The sequence below is a fragment of the Thamnophis sirtalis genome, unplaced genomic scaffold (assembly GCF_051295495.1).
Source record: "Thamnophis sirtalis isolate CommonGarterSnake01/CBP01778 unplaced genomic scaffold, rThaSir2_p1.2 scaffold_12, whole genome shotgun sequence".
Taxonomy (NCBI): domain Eukaryota; kingdom Metazoa; phylum Chordata; class Lepidosauria; order Squamata; family Natricidae; genus Thamnophis; species Thamnophis sirtalis.
Genome location: NW_028261392.1, coordinates 13,051,730 through 13,071,616, shown reverse-complemented (window position 1 = coordinate 13,071,616; position 19,887 = coordinate 13,051,730). Strand labels below are relative to the sequence as shown.

General features: G+C 49.0%; 3 protein-coding genes across 5 annotated transcripts in view; 2 read left to right on the top strand and 1 right to left on the bottom strand.

Moving 5' to 3' along the window:
* The window catches only part of UCHL3 (ubiquitin C-terminal hydrolase L3), a 29,496-nt gene extending 29,055 nt beyond the window's left edge, over window positions 1-441 (bottom strand). The window contains exon 1 of the mRNA XM_087726235.1: window positions 354-441. Within this exon, the coding sequence (XP_087582361.1) occupies window positions 354-395 (42 nt within the window). The 5' untranslated portion in view covers window positions 396-441. The remainder of the gene's footprint in view (window positions 1-353) is intronic.
* A 118-nt stretch (window positions 442-559) lies between these two features.
* On the top strand, window positions 560-8,291 carry COMMD6 (COMM domain containing 6). Of its 2 annotated transcripts, XM_087726313.1 has the most exons (6): window positions 560-691; window positions 1,469-1,534; window positions 1,628-1,704; window positions 1,911-2,079; window positions 4,462-4,614; window positions 7,796-8,291. In XM_087726313.1, the coding sequence occupies exons 1-6, from the start codon at window positions 605-607 to the stop codon at window positions 7,844-7,846; spliced, it is 603 nt and encodes a 200-aa protein (XP_087582439.1). In that variant the 5' UTR covers window positions 560-604; the 3' UTR covers window positions 7,847-8,291. The 2 variants fall into 2 exon arrangements, with proteins under 2 accessions (XP_087582439.1, XP_087582440.1); XM_087726314.1 differs by lacking the exons at window positions 4,462-4,614; window positions 7,796-8,291 and adding an exon at window positions 3,643-3,888.
* A 5,159-nt stretch (window positions 8,292-13,450) lies between these two features.
* TBC1D4 (TBC1 domain family member 4) overlaps window positions 13,451-19,887 on the top strand; it is a 109,786-nt gene continuing 103,349 nt past the window's right edge. Inside the window, exon 1 of one of the 2 annotated variants that reach the window (XM_087726323.1) lies at window positions 13,451-14,206. In XM_087726323.1, coding sequence (XP_087582449.1) covers window positions 13,772-14,206 — 435 coding nt within the window. In that variant the 5' untranslated portion in view covers window positions 13,451-13,771. The remainder of the gene's footprint in view (window positions 14,207-19,887) is intronic. The other variant, XM_087726321.1, reaches the window with a different exon arrangement.

The window sequence follows — 19,887 nt, the reverse complement described above, 5'->3', positions numbered from 1 at the left end:
CCCACCTGCCCCCTCCTTCGCACCCACTCACCCCCTTCGCCCCTTCACTTCCACCCACCCATGCGTCACCTCTGTCCCTTCTTCCCACCCACTCGCCCACGAAGCCCCGTCCCTCCCGCCCACCTGCCCACGCGCCCCCTTCGTTCCTCCCCCCCACCCACAAGGGCCCCTCTGTTCCTTCCCACCCACCCAACCCCTCCGTCCCTCTCAACTTACCCATCCACGCGCCCCTTCTGTCCCTCCTTCGGACCCACTGACCCACGCGCCACTTCCACTCACCCACGCGCCCCCCCCGTCCCTTCCCTCCCACCCCTCCACCCAGGCGCCCCTCCGTAAGCCACCCGCCCACCCACCTCGGGGTTCGCCTCCAGCGGCAGCCAGCGCGGAACCTCCATGGCAGACCGGCTCTTTCCCCTTCGATCTCGCTCCGCCCCCAGCCGTACCAAAGCCTCGGAGTGGTCGGGGAGGACGGCGTCACACACCCCCGTCTCCGGACGCGTGGACTCGTCCGAACCTTGCGGAGGCGGGGCTAATGGGAAGGGCAGAGCGTCGAGCCCCGCCCCTCCCGGTCGGCTGGAATTGGCAGCGCTGCGCGGCTTCCGCTATGCAGCCCGTAACGCCGGGAGAGGCGGCGGGAGCCTGGTTCCCTGCCCGGGTGGGGACCCTCCCGCAGGACCTGCTGGCAGAGCTGGTGAGCCCCCTTCCCCGTCCTTGCGGATCCCGGACCCTAGAGGGCAGGGGTCTGCTTTTCCCTCCCCCTTCCCCCCTTATCTATCGTCTGTCTGTTTGTCTGCCTGCCTGCCTGCCTGCCTACCTACCTACCTACCTACCTACTTTATCTACCTACCTACCTACCTACTTTGTCTGTCTGTCTGTCTATCTACCTACCTACCTACCTACTTTGTCTGTCTGTCTGTCTGTCTGTCTGTCTATCTATCTATCTATCTATCTATCTATCTATCTATCTATCTATCTATCTGTCATCTACCTACCTACATACCTACCTACCTACCTACCTACCTACCTACTTACCTACTTTATCTATCTGTCTGTCTGTCTGTCTGTCTGTCTGTCTATTTGTATATTTGTCTGTTTGTTTGTTTATTGATTTGATTTCATTTGATTTGTCAATCGTTTACAACAGAGGTCTCCCAAACCTGGCACCTTTAAGTCTTGTGGACTTCATCTCCCAGATTTCTTCTATGCTGCTGGAGAATTCTGGGAGTTGAAGTCCACAAGTCTTAAAGGTGCCAAGTTTGGGAGACCTCTGGTTTATAAGATAATAGGTATAAGACTAAACGTGAGTATGAATGAAATGGGGGTACGAATAAATGGGGATGGTAGGCACAATCTGGGTGGGAGAGGGTTTGGAGCTTCCTCTAGGGTTCCTGGACCCCCCACTGCCACCCTCTTCTCGGGGTTTGCAGGAGAGGAGGGAGAAGGGTCTCCATCTGTCTTCTTTCCATAGTGCGAGCAAGCCGTGCAGCAGTTGCAATCCGGAAAGGTCTCTTTCGATGCCCCCCAGATGTGTCAGGTGAGGGGGTCGGCTAGGGGCAGAGTGGGTGAGCGGGTAAATGGGTGGGTGGGCTATCGAAGGATCGGCCCCACCGCTGCTTGTTTCTCCTAGAGATGCCGCACGGCCGGCGTGGAAATATCCCCAGCCGACCTGTCCCAGGTGCTCCGGATTCTGTCCTGGCTTTTTGGGTAAGTCTCCTCCCTCCCTTCTCTTTGCCAGCCAGGTCTCCCTGCCCTTTACTTTGGGCCATTGGACCCTTGGGGGAGCGGGGGAAGGTAGACATCCCCCAGGAGGGGGGGGAGAGAGAAGATTGATACAAATTGCTGAAATAATTAATATTTAAGAATCCAATTTGATTTGTCTTGATTTTGGGGGTGGCGGGATTGTCTTACAGCACAGCAGCGAAAAATAAACTCACCTCCGAAGAATTTTCCGCCGACGTAGGCAAAAGGTTTGGTTTTCTGCCACAACAATCTGCCCAGGTCATCCAACAGGTGTGGAAGGAGAAAAGAGAATTTCTGACGGTATTGGAGGATGTAAAACCTATGGCAGCAGCCGGACAGGTAAGGAAGACAGGAAGTTTAAAAATGCTACGTATTAGATCAGTCTCCTTCCTGTGCAAATGTCCTTAGGTTTTATCCACCAACAAGTGCCCCATTTGGCTTCCCAGGTGTCTTCCTGTTCTCACCAAGGCTTCCCAAGAGCATGCAGCAAACTCCTTGTCCTGACAAAAAACCCTTTTATTAATTTACTATGAATTCTGCTCATTGACATCCAGTGAAGTCTTTCAGGGGAGGATTTACAGTCACAGACCTTATCTGGCTTGGAGGGCTGCCAGGCCAATATCTGCAAAACTTGGCAAGGAGTCTGGGAAAGTCACAAAGCAATTAAGCAAACTAATTGTCTCCTGCAAACTCCACTCCGCCTTTTGCTCCTGTTTTATTTCCTCTGGGAGGAGCCATTCATCGACCACCTGTGGCCTTACTCCCAACTCGACTCTTGTTACTTAGCTGTTCCCTTTGTCTGGCAACTCTGTGCATGCGCACACTGGGAACAGGCTCCAGCTGTTTGTCTGCCTTACTGATGTCTGATTCTGAAGGCAGCTGATAACTGGCATATGGCTCTGACCCGCTCTCTGCCTCCGACACAGAGCCCTCATCAGCCTCCAGGACTGGCCCATGTTTCTCCCCAACCTCCTGACTGTTCAAATCTGCTGCCAGCTCTGCTGGCGGGTCACAACCCTTCCACGGTGGAAGGTGCCTTCCCAGTCTTGTTCCAACACTACAGTTAGTCCTTGACTTACAATTCCTTTAGTGACTGCTCAAAGTTACAGCAGCACTGAAAAAAAGTAACTTATGACCGTCTTTCCACACTGAACCTTTCTAGCTGCATCCCTACAGTCACGTAATCAAAATTCAGACTCTTGACAACTGATTCATATTTATGACGGTTACAGTGTCCCGGGGTCATGTCTGATCCCTTTTTGCGACCACCTGATGAGCAAAGTCAATGGGGAAGCCAGATTCACTTAACAACCGTGTCCCTAACCCAACAACTGCAGTGATTCACTCTGACAGCGGCGGCACGTAAAACGGGGGAAGAATCCACTTAGCAAATGTCTCACTTAGCAACAGAAATTTGGGGTTCAGTTGCAGCCGTAAACCAAGGACTTTGCCCATAATCCCTGACCCTCCTGCCTTCCTAGAGGAACAGCTTCAGCTGGGCCTAGAGATCTTGAGGCTTTTCACTGAGTCCTGTTTGGGAATCTAGACTTGTATAAATCATATTTCAAAAATAAATCATATTTTTTTACAAAATCTCCACCTTTTCTGAAATTGAGCCCGTCAGATATTAAAAATTAGCACACGCCACTGTGGAAAAGATCATTTTCCAATTTCATCCCCAGAACGACAATCTTGGGAATTAAATTTGTCTGATAGTGTAGGGACTAAATCCTCGGATAAGGACTCCAGGGATAAAAGTCTCTGAGTGGGTCGCTCCCCCTCCTCCATTGATGGGGATTCACCTTCAAGTACAGATAGTCCTTGAGTTACAACATTCCGCTTAGTGACCGTCCAAAGTTAAAGTGGCGCTGAAAAATGTGACTTAATGATTGTTTTTCCCAGTTACCACCTTTGCAGCATCTTCATGATCGTGGGATCAAAATTCAGGCACTTGGCAACTGGTTCATATTTATTTATTTACTAGCTGATAAACCCGGCGTTGCCCAGGTATTTATTTATTCTAATCCTATATTAGACAGGAAAAGGAATGAATTGTATCTATAGTGTGAAGTCAAAGTAATTCACTATAGATATAATTGATTCCTTTTCATTTCAGCGGCTCAGGCATTCCAGAGTTATGCTGGAACACACAGACAGACAGACACACATACGAACCTGAATCCAAAATGCACACTATATACTATCACTGTCGAAAGTACTGTGATTTGACACTATAAATATAATTCATTCCTTTTCATTTCAGCAGCCCAGGCGTTCCAGAGTTATACTGGAACACACACACACAGACACACACAGACATACCGAGGCGTGTTAGGGGTGCCTTACCCCCACAGTATTTGTTTCCAGAGAGTATGTCATCTGTGCACCAAGTTTAGTTGAAATTGCTCGCAGCATTCCAGAGTTACCCTGGAACATACAAACAGACAACCATTTATATATAGAGAGAGATTTATTTATTATTATTATTACATATTTTATGACTGCTGCTTATGCGACCTGGCAAGCAAAATCAATGGAGGAAGCCAGATTCACTTAACAACCGGGTTACTAACTGTGGCGAGTCATTGTGGCACGAAAGGCTGTAACATGCAACAAAACTCACTGAACGGATGTTTCGCTTAGCAACAGAAACTTTGGGCTGAATTGTGGTCGTATGTCGAGGGCCGCCTGTACCTCACATGTTCTTTTCTTCCGTTGCAGCTGATTGATTTTCAGTGGAAGCTGGGAATTGCCATGAGTGCCGACAGCTGTAAATCCTTGAAATCGCCTTGTGTGACGGTGGCGTTAAAAGTTGCCGATAGTTTGGGGAACATCACGCACAAAAGCTTTGAAATGACAATCGCTCAGTTCCAGGTTGGTAAACGGTCCTTCCTGGTCTCTGCTCTTTTACAATACAATACAATAGCAGAGTTGGAAAGGACCATGGAGGTCTTCTAGTCCAACCTAGGCAGGAAACCCTATACTGTTCCAGACAAATGGCTATCTAACATCTTCTTAAAGACTTCCAGTGTTGGGGCATTCACAACTTCTGGAGGCAACTTCTGTTCCACTGATTAATTGTTCTCACTCTCAGGAAAGTTCTCCTCAGTTCTAAGTTGCTTCTCTCCTTGATTAGTTTCCATCCATTGCTTCTTGTCCTGCTCTAAGGTGCCCTGGAGAATAGTGTGACTCCCTCTTCTTGGTGGCAACCCCTGAGATATTGGAAGACTGCTATCATGTCTCCCCTAGTCCTTCTTTTCATTAAACTAGACCTACCCAGTTCCTGCAACCGTTCTTCATATATTTTAGCCTCCAGTCCCCTAATCCTCTTTGTTGCTCTTCTCTGCACTCTTTCCAGAGTCTCCACATCTTTTCTACATCGTGGCGACCAAAACTGAATGCAATATTCCAAGTGTTCCCAAGGCATTATAAAGTGGTATTAACACTTTTGGAAAATCCTTTCCTGTTGTGTAGTTCAGAGGTGGTGTATTCAGCAGGTTCTGACCAGTTCTGGAGAACCAGTAAATACCGCCTCTGACCTGCCCCGCCCCCATCTATTCTCTGTCTCCCAAATCCCAGCTAATCGGGAGGAAATGGGGATTTTGCAGTAACCTTCCCCTGCCACACTCAGCAAGCCACGCCACGCCCACCAAGCCACGCCACACCCATCAAGCCACGCCCACAGAACCGGTAGTAAAAACATTTGACTCCCACTAGTGGTATAGTTGAACGCTTTGTAGCAGGATTGGCTTCCATAAGTTGAAAGTCTGTGGAGATTCTCAGTCATAAAGGTCACGGTTGTTCCCAAAGGTGCTTTTTCAAGAGGCAACTGGACTTTCTGGATTTTTCTTTTAAAGACGTTTCACTTCTCATCCAAGAAGCTTCTTCAGCTCTGACTGGGGTTAGTTCGGGGTTAATTTCTTGTCCCCAGCTGGAGCGAAGGACGGGAGCTCAACCCCGCCTCACGACAGCAATCAGGTCTCAAACTCGCAGTTATTAAATTCCAACCCAGCATCCTAACCATGCAAGCCACCTCGCTCCTTGAGAGCTGTATTTGGAAGCATAAAACGGGTCTTTTGAATTTTGTCCCCACCCTCTCTCCCTCCCTCCCCGCGGGAAAATGGCATCACTGCAGGGAAGAAATGGCTTGGCCTTTTGGTTTTGTCCCAAAGGTGATTTTTCAGGAGGCAACCGGACTTTCCTTGGTGTTTTTTTTTTTTTGAAGATATTTCGCTTCTCATCCAAAAAGCTTCATTTTCGTACAGTCACATATATACTGTGCATAACCGGGGCCATATAACATTAAACAATAAACACAGCCATTCCTCTTGTCAACAATACCCCCCAAAATAGAAACCCAATATACCTCTTCGACCCTCCATACACCCTTTCTTTCGCCCCCCTCCAACTTTCCATCTTCCCTCCATCATTCCCCTCTACCCTACTTCCCCTCCCACTCTAAAATCCAAAAAGCTTCTTCAGCGCTGACATGATTGGGTGGGTGAGGAGGGATGGTAGGATTTTTATTCCTTGCAGACAGCTGGTCATTTGCATCCTTTTAGAGCAGTGATGGCTGCTTATGGCGTGCCACAATTGTGCACAAATGCACGCCCATATTAATTCAATTTTCCCCACCCATCTGAGCATGTGTGTGATGACACACACACCCCTGCTCCCCTATGCATATATTCACGACCCTTCCCCAGGCTTTGGAGGCCTTCCTGAAGCCCTGGGGAAGGGAGAACGGCTTCCCCTCAGTCCCCTGGAGGCCTTCTGGAAGCCGGAAATGAATCATTTTCGAACTTCCGGTTGGCCTGTTGGGGCCTTCTGGATGCTGGTTAGGGCGAAAAACGGCCCCAATGGGCCAACCAGAAGTTCAAAAACAATCCGTTTCCGGCTTTCGGGGGCACGGGGGAGGCCATTTTTGCCCTCCTCAGCGTCCGGAGCCTTTCCTGAAGCCTGGGGAGGGTGAAAATGGCTCCCCCTGGCTCTCCGGAAGTCCAAAAATCAGCTGGCTGGCACACACATGCGCACCGGAGCTGATGACTGGCGTGCCAGCGAATATGGCTCCGCGTGCCACGTGGCATGCATGCCATAGGCTCTTCACAGTTTTAGAGGGTTGTTGAAACACTTGGAGGTTTATCTGTGTCCTCAGGGTCATCTGAGTAGTGCTTAATTGTTCCTGTAGTCTGCAAAATATATATATATATATATATATATATATATATATATATATATATATATATATATATATATATATATATATATATATATATATATATATATATATATATATATATATATATATATATATATATATATATATATATATATATATATATATATATATATATATATATATATTCCTCTGGGAATCCATTCCTATTCCCACACCATTCGAAGGGTATCCATACCGAATTGTATAGCTAAATGTCTGTGGAGATTCTCAGTCATCCTGGTTATGGCTGTCCCAAGGGGCTTTCTCAGGGAGCAACTGGACTTCCTTGTTTTTTTCTTTGAAGGCATTTCGCTTCTCAGGCAAGAAGCTTCTTCAGCTCCAACTGGATGGTGGGGAATGGAAGGATTTATGCTCCTTGCAGACAGCTAGTCAGTTGCATCCTTTTATTGAAGTCGCTTGGAAGTTTATGTGTCCTCAAGATCACTTGAGTGATGCCTGTATCTCAAACTGAAGCATTTCTCTCTCTCTCCCCCTCCCCCCTCCTGATTTCTATTTTCCTGGAAATCCATTCATGTTCCCACACCATTTTGAAAAGCACCTCTGGGACTTGAAACCAGTTGCGGGGTTTGCAATGTGGCACATTGCGTTTAAGGTGAGGCAGGTGTAAGGTCTCCTGCTTGGGCCGGGGGTTGGACTAGATGACCTGCAAGGCCCCTTCCAACTCTGTGAATCTTTTGATCTGTTAACTCAGCCCTTGGCTGCCTGCCTAAAGAGGCAGCAGGCGTGAAAAGAAATGAGAGGTGTGTTGGCCAGGTGTGTGTCTCTAGAGTGAGATTTTGAGCCACTTTATTTCTCTCACATTTTTTCCCCCTTCAGAATTTCCACAACCAATTCAAGGAGATGGCAAGCGTTCTTGAGACGTTTTGAATTATGCTCCAGCCTCCCCTTGCCTCCTAAAAGATTGTTCTACAGAAGGATTCTCCAGAAAGAGGTGTAGGCTTATTCTTCTTTTGGGCTTTCCGCCATGATGTTCTCCAGCTGAAGAGCTTCAAAACTCTCCTGCGCTGAGTGAAATTCTCCATACGAATCCTCCTCCTGAAAGGGAGATCCTGTTTTCACCCCAGAATTTAGGTGGAACCCATCTCACCCATTCAGAAGAAGACCAGAGGAGTGGCTGAGTAGGAGAAATAAACCCCATCATGTCCCAAGAACTACTCAAGATGTGCCTTTTTAAAGGTCTTGGTTCTCCCCATCTCTGCAACTACAACAATATTGGGAAAGCACTGGTATTATCACCCTCTAGAACTCTGCATGGATAATCCTACCGATCCAGAAGGCAACCTTTAATTCCTTAATAAAAGGATGGGGAATATGGGAGGCTGTTCTTGGTGTCTCCCAGCTGCCTTTGTTCGGCCAACTTTGGGTTGGGTGTTTCACCACCACCCAAGGTAAGGACCTTTCTTAATCACTGGTCCAACCTGATCAATCAGACTAAGTTAATTGATCACATTTTATTTCACAAACCACATTGGTCAGGTTATGTAGTACCCTAACCTCAGACATAAAAGGCCATTTTGGTGTAGGTGCCCACTAGAGCCTGGGTGAGCGTGAGTTCTAGTCCTGCCTTTGGCACAAAACCAGCTGGGTTACCTTGGGCCAGCCCCTCTCTGTCTGAAGGAGGAAGCAATGGGGAAGAATGAAGAGGGAGGGAGGGGGAAAGGAAGGAAAGGAAGTGGAAGGAAGAAGGAGGGGAGGGAGGGAGGAAGAAAGGGAGGGGGAAGGAAGGAATTGGGAAAGAAGGGAAGGAAGAGGGAAGGAAGGAAAGAAGAGGGAGTGAAGAAAGGAGAGGGAGGGAAGAAAGGGAGTAAGGAAGGAAACAGGAAGAGGGAGGGAAGGAAGCAGAGGGAAGGAAGGGAGGAAGAAACGGACAGAGGTGAAAATGAAGAGAGAAGGAAGGAAAGATGGAGCGAAGGAAGGAAGGAAACAGGAAGAGGGAGGGAAGGAAGGAGAGGGAGGGAGGAAAGGAAGGACAAACAACTCCTGAAAAACCTTACCAAGAAATGGCCCAAGCAATTGTCAGGAGACACCATTGACTCAACTGGACAAAAGGGGGATTAAAGGTATGGAGTTTTGTATAATCACCAGTGTTATTTTTTAATAACAGTTAACTGAAAAAGAAATTCTTTGACTCACTGCATGCCAAGAAAAGGGTTCCTCTGTCGTTGACTTGCTGTCGCCATTGAGTTATTTCCACCAAAGGGGGGGAGACACAGAAATTTTCAAGATGCAGAGAACATCTCTGCATTTTTAGAAAGCAGCAGCTCTATTCTTGTCATAGCAACAGCACTTAGACTTGTATACCGCTTCATAGTGCTTTTACAGCCCTCTCTAAGCGCTTTACAGAGTCAGCCTCTTCCCCTCAACAATCTGGATCCTCATTTCACCCACCTTGGAAGGATGGAAGACTTGAGTCAACCTTGAGCAACCTGGTGAGATTCGATCTGCTGAACTGCAGCTAGCAGTCAGCTGAAGTAGCCTGCAGTACTGCACTCTAACCACTAGGCCACCTCCGCTCTTGTCATGAGGTTGGTTTGTTTTTTCATGAGACATAAATAAAACATCTCCCGAAAGCCAAGGTTTTGACAGTAGAAACAGCAGGAGGTGCCTGGGTGGGCAGGCAGTGGTTCTGAGTTGCTGCAACAGGCAGGCAGACCCTTCTAAGGTGTGTCTCCCACCCACCACCCACCCCAATCCTGGGCAAGAACCCAACAGATGCTTTGTCCTTTGAGCCAAGGTGGCGCAGTGGTTAAATGCAGCACTGCAGGCTACTGCTAGATCAGCAGGTCAGCGGTTCAAATCTCACCGGCTCAGGGTTGACTCAGCCTTCCATCCTTCCGAGGTGGGTAAAATGAGGACCCAGATTGTTGGGGGCAATATGCTGACTCTCTGTAAACCGCTTAGAGAGGCCTGAAAGGCCTATGAAGCGGTATATAAGTCTACTGCTATTGCTATTATTGTCCTGCTTCTCACCATCTAAATGCAAACTTCTCTGGGCTGGCAGTTTCTCCTCGGTGCCCTTGAGAATGGCTTCCCCAGGTAGCAAAAGACCAATGGATTAAAGCCGAAAAGGAAACCGGATGAAATTAAGGAAGGGCCTTGGGAAATGGGGCAGGATCTGAATTCTCAGATGGGGAGATGGGAGAATAGGAACCGCTCCAAAGACTTTGGATTCCAGCTGTCAAAGTCTCTCGAACCCCTAATAAACTTCAGGGGCGTCATATTGGCTTTCACACCAATCACGAGCTGCAACTTCAAATTCAGGTTTAAAGGGTCCCCCGCCCAGACCCCCCCCCTCCTACCTTTCAGGATAATCCCATCTTTCCTAGAGGGTAAGTAGAAGGGGAGCCCAGAGTTTCCTCCTCTGGAGTTTTTTCCCTCTTGAAAAGTGATAGAAATGGATGGCCTCGCCCACCTTTCTTTCTGGTTTTCAGTTGTTTTACATTGCTGGGTCTTGACACTGAGTCACAAATGGATTTGGGGATATTATAAAACAAAAGGAGGTTCTTGTATGTTTAGCCTGACTGAAAAGTTACCCTATCTGTTTGTTTCCTTATGTAATTCCTTCTTCCATCCCTCCCTCGCTTCCTTCTACTGCCCCTCTCCTTCCTTCCTCCCTCCCACTGCCCCTCTCTCCTTTCTTCCTCCATCCCTCCTTCCTTCTCTTCCCCTCTCCTCCTCCCTCCATTATACTGCCCCCTCTCTCCTTTCCTTTCCTTCCTTCCTTCCTTCCTTCCCCCTCTTCTTTCTACTACCCCCTCTTTCCTTCCCCTCCCTCCCCCTTCTACTAGCCCTCTCCTTTCTTCCTTCCTCTCTTCTCCTCCCTCCATTCTTCTCTCTCCTTCCTTCCCTCCTTCCCCCTCTTCTTTCTACTGCCCCCCTCTTTTCTTCCCCCTCCCTCCCCCTCCCCCTTCTACTAGCCCTCTCCTTTCTTCCTTCCTCTCTCCTCATCCCTCCATTATTCTCTCTCCTTTTCTTCCTTCCTGAAAGAATTGGCATGTTTTTTTTTAAATAAAGGGGGATTATGTTTCATGGATATCAATGAAGCTGCCCTGAACCCATTTGTAATGCATCTGTTAGGAAAGAATTCCCCAGTCGACACACACGCTCAGGAAAACCTATTAACTATAACTGGAACCAAGAAAGAAAAGGCAATTAAAAACACATTTAATTTGGGTTCAGTTCAGTAAGCTGTTCAAAAACTTTTTCAGATCTGAGGACTTCAACTCCCAGAATTCCTCACGAGGCCGGCGGAGGAATGTCGGGAGTTGAAGTCCACAGATCTTCTAACAAGGACTGTTGAAGTTTGAGAAACACTGCAAAGAACTTGAAGAAGGATTGTCCCAAGCCGCTGATAACGAGAGAGGCGGAAGGGTTTGCTGCCCCAACGGTGCTGGGAAGAGATGCATATTTGATTTAAAAAAAAAACATTTTATCTTTAATCCAACAACGCCCGGTGCGTGCAGGTGCCTGGCGCGGAGAGCCCGCCCAGGTATGTGCACGCTTTGCTCCCGACGGCTCTGCGAGAGAATCAGGTGCTTGGCCTCTGTTGCACCTCAGCCAGCAAGGCGCAGCTCCTGAGAGGGCACAGCTGCCGTTTCCCAGGCAAAAACGCGCAAGCTGTGGGGCTGCCGACAAGCCCGGGCAGGTTATAGAGACGCAACCCCGGGCGAGTCTCATTGCTGTTCCAGCCCGAGGCCCTGGCCCCGCGCCGGGGTGGGTGGGGAGCAGCGATCCAAAGCATTTTCCAAAAGCGTTGCCTTGCCCTGATCGATGTATTTGCATTGGCAATGAGCGGAGTCTCTTAATTCTCAGGACATTAAAGTAACAGGACACGACGCAGCTCGCCTTCAGAAGTTGTGGGAGCGTCATCATTGGAAGCTTTCAAGAAGAGACTGGACTGTCATCTGTCGAAATGGTGTAGGGGTCTCCAGCTTGGTTGGGGTTGGACTAGGTGACCTATAAGGTCCCTTGCAACGCTTCTAGTCTAGTTTAGTCATATTTGGATTAGATAGTTAGATAGATTAGATAGATTAGAAAGATATGGAACAGTTTGCCTTATGAAGTTGTGGGAGCTTCATCACTGGAAGCTTTCAAGGTTGAGATTGAACTGCTGTCAGAAATGGTGTAGGGTCTCCTGCTTGGGCGAGGGGGAGGGTTGGACTAGATGACCTATAAGGTCCCTTTCAACTCCTCTCTCTTATTCATGAATTGTATTGTATTGTGCTCATACATAGATTAGATAGTTAGATTAGATAGTTAGATATGGAACAGTTTCCCTTAAGAAGATGTGTGAGCTTCATCATTGGAAGCTTTCAAGAAGAGATTGAACTGCTGTCAGAAATGGTGTGGGGTCTCCTGCTTGGGCGAGGTGGGGGGGTTGGACTAGATGACCTACAAGGTCTCTTCCAAATCTGTTATTCTGTTCTGTTCCAGGGGAGGCTATCCACGCTCTGCATTTAAAGAGAAGAAGGGCTGGTTCTCATGGGAACCGCAGAGATGGGGTCCCTCGAAAGCTCCCACTGGGGGGGGAGGGGAGGGACTCCTGCTCCAGCCCACCCATCTTGGCTGCCTCATCTCCTTCCCTCTTGATCCATTTTTTTTGGGGGGGGGGGCAACCACAATAATACACGAGCACACAATAGATACAAACTTAAGGTGAACCATACCAAACTCAATTGCAGAATATCCAACTTCTTTAAAGACTTCCAGTGTTGGGGCATTCACAACTTCTGGAGGGAAGCTGTTCCACTGATTAATTGTCAGGAAATTTCTCCCTAATTCTAAGTTGCTTCTCTCCTTGATTAGTTTCCACCCATGGCTTCTTGTCTTATCCTCAGGTGCTTTGGAGAATAGTTTGACTCCCTCTTCTTTGTGGCAAACCCTGAGATATTGGAACACTGCTATCATGTCTCCCCTAGTCCCTGTTTTCATTAAAACTAGATCTACCCAGTTCCTGCAACTGTTCTTCATATGTTTTAGCCTCCAGTCCCCTAATCCTCTTTGTTGCTGTTCTCTGCACTCTTTCTAGAGTCTTCACATCTTTTCTACATCGTGGGGACCAAAACTGAATGCAGTCTTCCAAGTGTGGCCTTACCAAGGCGTTATAAAGTGGTATTAACACTTCACGTGATCTTGATTCACATTAATACTCATGGTATTTAGGAGAAACGTATATTGGGGAGTGCATGGGAAACAAAAAAAAAACTTTTTTTAATAAAAAGAAACGCTTAAGAAATAAGAAAAACAAGAATATTTTTCTCCCCCGTTTTCAAATCTCGGGACTTCCTGGCGGCCGAGCTGCAAGGACGAGCCCGCGGGGCTGTGAGGGGAGCCTTCCCTCCCGCGCCCAGCGACGAGGTCTCCTCCTAATTGGCCCGCCAGCTTCCCCCGGGGAGGGAACCGGGAGCGCCGTCAGAACTGGAGCACCAAACACCACCACCAGCAGCAGCCGCAACAGCAGCAGCGAAAGGGGCAGGGAGGAAGGAAGGCAGGCGCAGGCACCGCGGCCCCTTTTCCCCAGCGCCAGCTCTTTGGCTGCCTTCCCGGCTGTGCAAGGGCGAGGAAAGCCAGCCGGCCACCCCCCTTGGCGGGCGGGAGCCCCACCAGCCTTGCGGAGGGCGCTCGGCCACGCTGGAGGGGCTCAAGACCCCCTTGGAAGGAGAAGCGGGGGGGAAAGGCGCAGCAAGGCGGACCTTGCCTGCCTGACTGCCTGCGGGTCGGTTCCGGCGTGGCTGGGCGCTGCGGAGGCCGAGCTCCGCTGATCGGGAGCCAGCGACCGGCCCCTGAGCCTCGATGGAGACGGCGCCCTTCCCGCACCCGTTGGCTCCCGAGCCCGAACCCGGTCCGGTTCGGCCGGCCGGCGAGAAACGCTTCCCTCTCTGGTACGTGGGTTGCACCAGCCTGGACCGGCGCGCCACGCTGCCCATGTTGCCCTGGCTGATGGCCGAAGTCCGGCGGCGCAGTCAGAAGCCCGAGCCGGGCGCGGCTCCGGCCCGGGAGGTGCTGCTGCTGCTGGGCGCGCCCACCCTGCGCTGCGTGCCTTCTTCGCCCGCCGGCGGCGGCCCCGGCTCGGCCGTCTTCATCTTCGAGCACAAAGCGCAGCACATCTCGCGCTTCGTCCACAACAGCCAGGACCTCACCTACTTCGCCTACCTGATCAAGGCGCAGCCCGACGACCCCGAATCGCCCGTCGCCTGCCACGTCTTCCGAGCCACCGACCCCAACCAGGTAGGAAGGGGGGGGGGGAGAAGGAATAGAATTCTTTTATTTTAATTTACTGGACTTCCACTTCCAGAATTTCCCAGCCAACACAAGGCTAAGGATGAAAAATGGAATATAATTCTTTTTTTTTTTAAATTAAGTATTTTTATTAGTAAAAGAAAAATACAACAACCAATAACTGGTAAAAGACAATACAACATCCACTGTTTCGCTTTACAATTGAGTGTGTTTCAAGACATTCCCATAATATCAAAATCATTATAGACATCAAAGGTTAGGTATCTTCTTCCCTCCCTCTTTCCTTCCCTTGTTTCTTCTTTCCCACTCCCCTTCCTTCCCTCCCTCCTTCTTCCCTCCTTCCTTCCCTCCTTTCTTTTCCTTTCCTCCTTTCCTTCCCCTTCCCTTTCCTCTCTTCTTCCCCCCTCCTTCTCTCATATCTTCCCTCCCTCCTTTCCTCCTACGCTCCTTCCTTTCTCTTCTCTTAAGTTCCCTCCTTTCTTCCCTCCTTCCTATCTACTCTCCTTCTCTCTTTTATATTAATTTATTAGACTTCAACTTCCAGAATTTCCCAGCCAACACAAGGCTAAGGATGAAAAATGGAATAGAATTATTTTCTTTTAATTTATTGATTAAAAAAAGATCCTAAATGAATAGCCTTTAGGTATGCATGCTCTCTCGATAATTCATCTAACTAAATTTATGATTTCTTACCAATCCTTCTGAAAACAGTAGCTGTAGTCCTTGACTTACGGCCACAATGGAAGCCAACGTTTCTGTTGCTAAGCGAAACATTTGTTGAGTGAACTGCCCCCATTTAACAACCTTTCTGGTCGCCGTTGTTAAGTGAATCGTTGCAGTTAAGTCCGTCACACAGTTGTTAAGGGGAATCTGGCTTCCCCACTGACTTTGCTGGTCAGGAGGTCGGAAAAAGGGATCATGTGACCTTAGGGCCCTGCAACCGTCATAACCATGAGTCAGATGCCAAGCGTCTGAATTTTGATTCCGTGACCATGGGGATGTTATAACGTTTGTTAGTATTAAAAATGATCCTAAACCTAAATCACACAGGTTAGGTCTCCTCCAGATTCCATCCGCCAGCCAATGTCGGCTGGCCACCCCCCGGGGGAGAGCCTTCTCTGTTGCAGCTCCAGCCCTCTGGAATGATCTCCCTGTCGAGATCCGGACCCTTACGACCCTCCCGGCTTTCCGCAAAGCCACCAAGTCCTGGCTGCTCCAGCAGGCCGGGAGGGCCTGTGAAACATCCAGCCCCGCGGAAATTGTGAATGTTGCGGTTTTGTTTTTAAAGTGTTGTCTTTGTCTAGTCTTCCCCCTTCCCTTGTCTATTGTGAGCCGCCCGGAGTCCTTCGGGAGTGAGCGGCATACAAGACAAATAAATTCAAATACAAATACAATACTTCCCCCCCCCCCAGTACTGTTGTAACTGAGAGGTCACTAAATAAACGGTTGTAAGTTGAGGACTACCTGTTCTAAACCAGTGTTTCATAACCTTGGCCATTTTAAGACTGGTGGACTTCCAGAATTTCCCAGCCAACCCAAGGAATGGCTAAGGATGAAAAATAGAACAGAATAGAATTCTTTATTGGCCAGGTGTGATTGGACACACAAGGAATTTGTCTTTGGTGCAGATGCTCTCAAAAGACAAGATACATTTGTCAAGAATCATAAGATACAGCACTTAATGATAGTCTTAATGTACTAATAAGCAATCAAGAAACAATATCAATATCAATAGTAAGGATACAAGCAACAACGTTACACTCCTGCAGTCATACGTGGGAGGAGATGGGTGATAAGAGTGATGAGGAGACTAATAGTAATGTTAATGTAGCCTTAGTGAACGGTTTGACAGTGGTGAGGGAATTCTTTGGCGGTGGGAGAAGATGGGCTTCCTTGGAGACGGGAGCAGAAGTGGGTCACCTTGAGGTCCTCCAGCACCACCCCACCGCTCTTCCCAATTTGGGTTTTTTGGGCCAGCATCCCTAGGGAAAGGGTTTGGGGGAAGAGAGAAGCCTTTGAACAGATCCCCCCCCACCCCCAGTTAATAGGTGTGGTGAGGAGACTTGAGGGTTGGCTACTAATCCCAGATGGGTGTGGGCTTAGATAGCAGGATGACCTGGGTGTGGAGTTTTGGCCAACTTTGCCTGATTCCCCCCTATGGCAGTAGTCACCAATGGGTGGTCCGTGGGAAAATTTTGGTGGTCCGCAGAAAAATTATTTGCATTTTTTACATGGCAGTAAATCAGGGGTCCTCAAACTACGCCCCCTGGGCCAGATACGTGCAATGAATGCTTGTGTTGCTGCAGAGAGTCTCCTGTTTTGGGGTCTTTTCGTATGGGTCAGAGGGGGGCAGAAATTCTGACTTGGGGTCTGCTTCAGCCTCCTGGTGTGGGGCTTTGGGCAAAGGCTGGAGGGAAGTGCCACTGATGGCAAAGAGCCGGAGGGCCTTGTTCCAGTGGGACTGCATCATGGCCTGGAACTGGCTGACCATCTCAGCCTGCTGAGCTTTCAGGCGCCGGTATCAGGCCTGGCACTCCCGCAGGTCTTCCTTCTGCTTGGAAAGCCTATGCTCGTAGTCCTCAGTGAGGTGCTTCTGCTGAGCCTCCTTCTCAGTCAGATCCAATTTGAACTGAGCCAGCTTTTGGCCAAGTCTTTCTCATGTGGCTGCCTAGCTCCAACAGCTGCTTGCTGTTGGGGCCCTGAGGAGACCGGCGGGCAGGTTAGGAGTGGCTGGGAGGGGAGGGGCAAGTAGTGGCTAGCAAGGCGCCCCTTGAGTTAAGTGAAATCAGGTTGGCCACGCCCATCCAGTCACATGACCATGTAGCCACGCCCAGCCAGCCAATCATTAGGTAGGTCATATTAGTGGTCTGTGGTATTTAAAATTATGAATTTAGTGGTCCCTGAGATCCAAAAGGTCGGGGACCCCTGATCTAGTCCACCCTCTCCAAACAGGAGACCTTACACCATTTCTGATAGATGGCAGTCTAGTCTCTTCTTGAAAGCTTTTGATCTTTTAGCTTCCCTATTTGTTGGTTTTTTTTCTGGCTAGCATCCCTCAAGTTCAACTTCTGAAGGCAACTTCTGTTCCATTGGTTGATCGTTCTCACTGTCAGAAAATTCCTCTTTATTTCCAGATTGAATCTCTCCTTGGTCAGTTTCCATCCAGTATTCTTTGTCTGGCCTTCAGGTGCCTTGGAAAATAGCTTGACCCACTCCTCTCTGTGGCAGCTCCTCGAATATTGGAAGAGTGCTATCGTGTCTCCCCTGGTTTCCTGAGAGAAGCAGAAAGGGGGGGCATGCTGGAACAGACTGAGAAGGATGTCTCGGTTGTGTTTTAGAGGTGGTCTCTGCATATATTCAAGTAGAAGAAGTACAGAATAATGGAAGGGACCTTGGAGGTCTTCTAGTCCAACCCCCTGCTCAGGCTGGAAACCCTATACCCAGGTGGCATGTGGAGTCATTTGTCAGGGCATGTTGCCCTGTCAGCTGCCCAGTGCGCATGCGCGCACTGGCAGGCTGAGTTCAGCCTTTTTTAAAAGCCATTTTTCAGCCTCCCCAGGCTCCAGAGATTTTATAGGAGCCCGGGGAGGGCGAAAACAGCCTCCCCCGCCCCCCGGAGGCCCTCCGGAAGCTTCAGGAGCTTCCCTGAAGCCTCCAGAGCGCAAAAAACCGCCCCTACGGGCAAACTGGAAGTTTGGGAACGGACTTCCGGTTTGCTCGTAGGGGGCGGTTTAAGCCCTCTGGAGCCTTCAGGGGCCTTCCGGAAGCTTCCCTGAGGCTCTGGAGGACGAAAAAACAACCCTATGAGCAAACTGGGACTTCAGGAAGCTCCTGAAGCCTCAAGAGGGCCTCCATGGGGGAGGCTGTTTTCGCCCTCCCCAGGCTCCTATAAAACCTCTGGAGCCTGGGGAGGGCGAAAAAAGCATGCAAAAAATGGGGGGAAGTGCCTGTCATGCACACATGCGCGCTGGGGGGATCACACATTGTATTATGGGTGCGACACACCCGTGCACGACCCCTCTGCGCTCCCCCCGCTTATGGCACACAAGCCAAAAAAGGTTCTCCATCACTGCCCTATACCATTTCAGATGAATGCTAGTCCAAACTCTTCTTAAAAACCTCCCTGCAAATTCTGGAGACAAATCGTTCTACTGGTTAATTGTTTTGACTGTCAGGAAGGTTGTTTCTCTCCTTGATTAGGTCCCATGCATTGCTTCTTGTCCTGCCCTCAGCCTTTAGAGAATAGGCTGACCCTCTCTTCTTCGCAGTAGTCTCTTAGATCGGTTCCACCACAAAACCGTGCTCGACTAAACCACGCCTGACTAAACCGCTTCGCTGACGTCATCAACAGGGCGACAACAGCGTGGAGACAGAAGCATGCTGTAAACCCTAAACCTAAAATTAACCCCTAAACCTAAACCTAACCCCCCCTAAACCTAATCCTAAACCTAACCCTAAACCTAACCCTAAACCTAACCCTAACCCTAACCCTAAACCTAACCCTTACCTTAAGTTGAATCGGCTTGCTTTCAAAGTGCTATTTAAAGCGCCCTTCTTTCTCCGCGCTGGCTGTTGTCGCCCTGTTGATGATGTCAGCGACACGGTTTAATCGGGCGCGGCTTAGTCGAGCGCGGTTTTTACGGGTCACGCTTAGATCTGGGGTCCCCAACCCACCGGTCCATGGACTGACACCAGGCCGCACATGCCAGCAACTGAGCCGCACAAGCAAGCAAAGCCACATCCGTGGGATGCAGGCAGCATACAAAACTACACCCCATCCAGAAATCATGGAACCAGTCCCTGGTGCCCAAGTGGTCGAGGCCACTGCTTTAGATATTGAAACACTGCTATCCCTCCTAGTCCTTCTTTTCATTAGACTAAACATACCACATTCCTGTAACCATTCTTCGTATGTTTCAACCTTCAGTCCCCTAATCGCCTTTGTTGCTCTTCTCTGCACTCTTTCTAGAGCCTTAACATCTTTTTTACATCGTGGCAACCAAAACTGAATGCAGTATTCCATGTGTGTGGCCTTACCAAGGCATTATAAAGTGGTATTAACACTTCACGTCATCTTGATTCTATCCCTCTGTTTATGCAGCCTAGAACTGTGTTGGCTTTTTTGGCAGCTGCTGCACATTCCTGGCTCATATTTAAACGGTTGTCCACTAGGACTCCAAGATCCCTCTCACAGCCAGCACTGTCTGAAGACGTCTCCATCATGTGGCCGGCAAGACTAAATGCTGAAAGCACACGGAACGCTGTTACCTTCCCACCAAAGGTGGTTCCTATTTTTCTACTTCCATTTTTTTACATGCTTTCGAACTGCTAGGTTGGCACAAGCTGGGACAAGTAACGGGAGCTCACTCCATTACACAGCGCTAGGGATTTGAACCGCCAAACTGCCAGCCTTTCTGATCGACAAGCTCGATGTCTTAGCCACTGCATCCCATTTGACAAATGCACACTGAGCTCAAAGAAGAGGAACAAATAAAAATTGCTCGGCTTCTTAAAAAAAAACATGTTTTTTGAGATGCTGGTTCAGCACCTTATTGCTTTTATTTTTAGCTGTGCAAACACAGCACCAAAGTCAATTTCCCTCCCACAACAAAACAAAAATGGAAATAACAAACAAAAGCAAAGAAAGAGACGTGGAAAAGTGCACACAG